The following is a 5,679-nucleotide window of genomic DNA, read 5'->3' as shown; positions in this document are numbered from 1 at the left end:
AAAGCGGGGGGGAGATGAAGATTGGACAGATTCAATGTAAGTCCAGCTGGTAAAGAGATTCTTAAACCCCCCCTCAGTCCCATTTCCGCAGCTTCGGCAGAGCAGACGGTCCAGGTGAATGCACATGTATGAACACGGGCCACACAGAAGTCCACATGAAGACCTTCTGTGGGCCGAGATGGGAGTCAGGTTAAATCCCTTGGACGTATGAGGGAGAGGGATGATGGATGTGGAATGGAGAGGCGTATGGCCGACACAGACTCGTATCAAAGTTCAAATACTACAGCAGAAAAAAATAGAATAAAACATAACAATAATAATAGTAATAATCATCTGCAGCAGTGGGAGACTATCCTTCTCGAGGTGGTTGTCCCAGTCCTCCTCCTTCAACCAATCATCGTCATCATTACAGTTATTATTGTTATTGTTATTATCATAATATGGGTGGGCTAGTTAATTTCATTTTCATCTCTTTTTTTACTTCATCGTTGTTGTGTTAGGTACTTATTTTTTCATTTCCGAAAAGAAGCTGTCCATTAATCTTGAACTGCTACGGTTTGATCCTTGCTTGGTGCCTCTGTGGCGTTCGCCTCCTTGACCGGTGCGGCAGGTTCGGCGGCTGGTGTTGAACTAGGGGCTGGGGCGGCCTCCTTTGCCGGGGCGGGGGTGGCCGCCGCCGCCGCCGCCGCCTCTGTGGGCTTGGGCTCGGGGGAGGTGGCAGGGGCCGCCTCGGCTTTGGCTGCCGGAGCCGCGGGGGCCTCAGTCTTTTTGGCGTCGGCCTCATCTTTGCTCTCGGCCGCCGGGGCGGGAGCCGCGGCCTTGGCCTCCGGCTCCTTGGCGGCAGGGGCTGATTCTTTCGCCGGGGCCGGAGCAGCTGGTTTCTCCTCGGCCTTGGCGGGCTCCGCGCTCTTGGGCGCCTCCGCTTTCGGCTCGGCGTTGGCGGCAGGTTTCTCGGGCTCCTTTGCGGCGCTAGCTGCGTTCTTTTCTTCCTCTTTGGGCGCCGCAGCGTCTGCTGCCGGCGCCTCCTTGGCCGCCGTGTCGTTCGCTACCTCCTTGGTGTCGGTGGCAGCCGGGGCCTCGTCCTTGTTGTCTTTCGGTGCTTCGCTTTCCTCAGCGGACGCCCCCTCTGCTTTGGCGTCCTTGTCTTTGGCCTTGTCATCGTTTACGTTGTATCCCTTCTTCTTTTTGCTGAGCTTGCCTCCCATTTTAGCCTCTGGCCTCTGGAGGAGAAGAGAGAAATAAATGCATATTAGCTTTTAAGAACATTCATTAATTTGTTCATTCATTCATTCATTCATTTATTTATCTACTTTTCATCCATTTAACTATATTCAGCTTTTATTTAACCAAGTAGTTCTATTGAGATGAACTCTCCTTTCCAAGAGAGACGTGACCAAGAAAGCAGCATCAGTGCAAACGTACTGTAAGAGTTACAGACAAACATACAACAATGTAGACGAGCAAAAATAGCAAAAAATCATAAAAAGGCAAGTGCAAAATCTAAATTCTCTATATGAGCGCTCAAAAGGCAGCAGTCCAATAGCAGAGCAACATGATCAGGGGCCTAAATGGTACACGTCAACATGACGCAGTAACCATGCATTTACAAAAAACAAAATAAAAAAAATAATTCACGTTATATTTTTGACATTTTCTCTCAACCCAGACCACAGGCTCCTTAGAGAGTCTCTCAGCATCTCATTTTCCCCTCTCACATCATGCCCCACTTATTTAAATATGAGGAGAAGAATCAGGAATGTGAAATGGAGGGGGAGATGGTCGGCACAGACTCGCATCAAAGTTCAAATACTACAGAGGAAGAAACAGGATAAAAATAACAGTAATAGTAGTTAGAGTCATGGGCAGCAATGATGTCCGTCTCGAAGTAGCTGTCTGTATTTGTAGAAGCACATACACAGTAGCAATGTATATACCAAAGAAGTACTTTTTTACATGATTTTATTCATATATTCCCTCATCCCAGACCACAGACTCTTTGGAGACACTCACTGCATCTCGTTTCTCCCCTCTCAGATCAAGAACCCTAATTAAGAATGCAAAAAGTGCTTCCACAGCTGAGATGCCAAGAGCAAGAGGAAATTAAAATATCTGTTACTGAGACAACACTCCTATCAAATAGCCTTTTAAGTTCCTCAGAGGGTTGCTGCAGCAAGCTAATTGAATTCATACCTTAGACAGATGGTACTAATACATTTTAATACTTTTCATTCGCTATTCGTTCAGACAATGGTGTGACGAACAAGACGTGGACACAGCACTCCTATCTCCGTCCTCAACAGACAATCACTGCCTGACACGACATTTCAGGTTTGTCACATAACTTCACTTTTTGCCATTTGGTTGACGCTTCTATCTAAAGCACGTTACAGTACCATGAGTACATACATTTCTTTGCATGGGTGGCAACAGTAGGCAGTGTTAGTGCCTTGTTCTACCCACTGAGCTCTTCAGGTCCACCTGTCACTTTGTAGTATGTCATGACTGCTCCAAATACAAATACAGTACATTCACACAAAGCAATGCTTAGAGTGGTTTATTTGAACTCTGGAGCATTTTCTCCTTTAGTTAGTTTGTCCAGGTGAGAACAATGTCATTCGAACTCTGCTGGCACCAAATAATGGCACCAAGACGCCTGAAAATCCCAGTCCTCTAACAAGAGGCTGGTTTCTTCATGTGTTCCTACCTGGTATGAAGACCAGAGGAGGTAAATTACAACAAAGAGCACAGCGAAGTCCATCATGCTTAGCTAAAGTTACAGGGACCCAAAATCAAAATCTCTAACTTGGCAGGGTGACAGGTTGCCAATACTGTCCAATAAATGAGCTACTTGTGTGTCCATGTGCCTTTTGTTTACAAGCCCTGGTTCACTTATAATTGTGAACATAAACGAACCAAACAAACAAAAATGCAACAAAGTCAACTTCTCCTCTATGGTTCAGACCAAAGAAAACAAACTGTAGGTTTGCAATTTGCAGTTCAAAGTTAAGAGACTTTCCTTTGCTACAGAGATGTGGAATTTTGTCTAGTATAATAAAATCACATTTATATTTCTACATAGTGATTAAGAGCTAGTGGCATGGGCAGGTAGATGGCATTGTGAGTAGATCAGGCTGGCTGACCGCACACACACCTGCAGATTCCTGGCTCACTCTTTTGGTTATGGCTCCACTGAAGCTTTTTTCCATGGATAATCACCATCTGTCCCCTCAATGGGGGAGGCCCAAGCACTGAAACATTTGTGCTGTGCAAGTTTTCAATTCTGCATTGATGACATTAATTAAAATTAGAGAAATTAATCTGCAAGAGTTCATTTCCAAAACACTCATTTTTTTTTTAGCTAAAAAAGAATAATATATATACATGTATATAGTATATTACCTGAAGTTCATCATTTAACATCTCGGATCCATTTTGCAAAACTGTCATCATTTTGTCAAGCAAATACTTCAGTTGCTTACTATGCTTAAATAAGTACCACAATTGGTTTTAATTGTATGATATCAGTCATTTTTTTACGAGGTGTCACTTTTCTCAAATGGTTATCTCCTTTTGGAAGGAAACTCTTCCAGTGTAAGAAAGCTTCGACATTGATTTGTGTTTTATTTTGAGTCTGACTGATTTTTTCACTCAGATCCTGAAAATAGAACAATGAAATGAAAAAGAAACTGACTTGTAAATCTCAACATGAACAAGCAGACAAAGCTGTCCTTTGCCAGTACACTTGGCATTTTAACATTCATATCTGAAAGCACAAACATTGTAAAATTGTGGCCAATTCCAATTCTAACTTTCTGAATGAGAGCATGCAGTTTAAATGGCTGAATTTGCTATTGTAATCAGCTCCAAAAGTTGCATAATAGAAAAAAATCTCAAGCGCTCAACAAAATGTTTCTTGAATAAAAAGTTAATATTAGGCTAAATAATATATATTTTTTTTTATTTAAGTGGGTAAAAATGTTGCAATTTGACTATCTTTAAAAATCCTGTTTCCAAATATTCTGTGATTTTGATACGCAAAAGCAACTTAAGATTGCTGTTTTTCTAGCTGTACAGTAGATGATAATTACACTACCTATCAGTTCTGCTATCTGGAATGCAAAATCTCTCAAAACTGCTCTGAAAGCAGATGGGACCTTATCATTCCGAGCAAAACGGACTACTAAAGAGATTCTATTGGCTACTCACAAAGTCGCCCTGTGAATTGGACAGAGCCTGCGGTGAATCCACTCAAAATGCTAATCACCCCAATGCCAGTGACTGAATTACTCCACTAGTCATGCAAGATCCCCTGAATGTCCACAGTCAGTATTTGCCAGGGCCACCGTTCCTACCGCAGCTTTATACGAGTCACAATGGAGACTCTTTGCTACCTCACACCATTTGACTCCCGGCTTGTGCTGCCAGTACAATGCCCCACAATCATCTGAGCAGACAATGCCTCCTTTTTCACCAAAGGCACGCTTTCTCTCTGCTGGTTGTGTGGTTTTAGTGTTTGAAGAGCTGGGGCAGGGCCGAGACAACCTGGAGGAAATGCTCTGGCTGACACACAAAAGACTTAATTTAACCTGTGAACTGCAGTCAGTGCAGTACAAAGGAAGTCTGATCTGCCAGCTATGAAGTTACAGCACCACTATATGTTGATTCTGGTGTCAACACTGCGTAAAAATGCAAGCTAGGTAGACATTTAGCTGACACTCTTATCTAGAGTGGCTTAATATGAGTGCAACAGTAGAATAAGGTTAAATTCCTAGATCAGGAACATTCCAAGCGACAAATAGTAAGGAGAGCAAGGGTCAAAGCCCCAGCACACAGAACATGAATATAACTCGAAGCCAGTTGGAGAGAGCCAACTTCCACCAGCTATTCTCCAACTTGTCGCTACACCCAAAGACATCATTCCTCTATTTTTTTTAATGAATCAAGTTAAATTCATTTCTTTACCCTGTAAACATACCCTTAGGATTTGGAATCAAATCTCTATCTCCATTAGTTTTATAGTTGTGGCTAAAAAAAATGATAATTGTCTAATGGCAGAAATCCCAGATCTGAATCACCACCAAAATCGAATCAATTGTTCCTTGCTCTAAGGCCGATCTGTCCACCAAATTTCATGGAAATCCATTCATACGTTTTTGAGATATCCTGCTGGCAGACAGAGACAAATAAACTAACAGGGAAGAAAACATAACCTCCTTGGCAGAGGGAACTAAGTTTACTGTGTCTCCAAATTAATAAGTTAGTCCTAAATGGGACATCTTAGGGTTTCTTTCACTGCCAGTTTATGAAGGATGGCTGTGGAAGCCATCTAAGAACTTGCCATTCAACAAGCCAAAGTGTCTCTCTAACCACCGGGCCACCTGCTTAACAACTGACTGTTGACTCCCTCATGTATTCATTTCTGTCACTGTCTGCCTCCAAGTCGATTTCCCAACAGAACATCAAAATGGTGGACTTGTTGAAGTGATGGTGACCGAGTTGGACACGCAGTCTGACAGCGGCAGCCTTGACCTTCAGTGTGTCATTCAGGATTGCTGGTAAACAGACCTGAACATGTACAAAATGCTTACAACCAAACATATTGAAAACTGACATCCTTTATACTAATGAGGGGAAATAAAGCTTTTCAAGGCGAGGTCTAAAAAGCTCCCACATCTCGTT

At 42.8% G+C, this 5,679-nt stretch overlaps 1 protein-coding gene across 1 annotated transcript; it reads right to left on the bottom strand.

Moving 5' to 3' along the window:
- Positions 1–536: 536 nt before the first annotated feature.
- basp1 (brain abundant, membrane attached signal protein 1) lies at positions 537–1,205 on the bottom strand. Its single transcript, XM_071545703.1, has one exon. It carries the CDS (start codon positions 1,203–1,205, stop codon positions 537–539), a length of 669 nt encoding a protein of 222 aa, XP_071401804.1.
- Between the last annotated feature and the right edge of the window lie 4,474 nt (positions 1,206–5,679).

The sequence above is a fragment of the Centroberyx affinis genome, unplaced genomic scaffold, assembly GCF_046629955.1.
Source record: "Centroberyx affinis isolate AG114_WGS23_722 - 3 ecotype Tasmania unplaced genomic scaffold, CSIRO-AGI_Caff_v1 ptg005019l_1, whole genome shotgun sequence".
Lineage (NCBI taxonomy): Eukaryota > Metazoa > Chordata > Actinopteri > Beryciformes > Berycidae > Centroberyx > Centroberyx affinis.
Note: the sequence above shows the minus strand (reverse complement) of the source record. Positions and strands in the feature narration are given on the sequence as shown.

Bases quoted from the DNA above. Each gene is read 5' to 3' on its own strand.
- basp1 (XM_071545703.1), bottom strand. From the start codon at position 1,205: ATGGGAGGCAAGCTCAGCAAAAAGAAGAAGGGATACAACGTAAACGAT.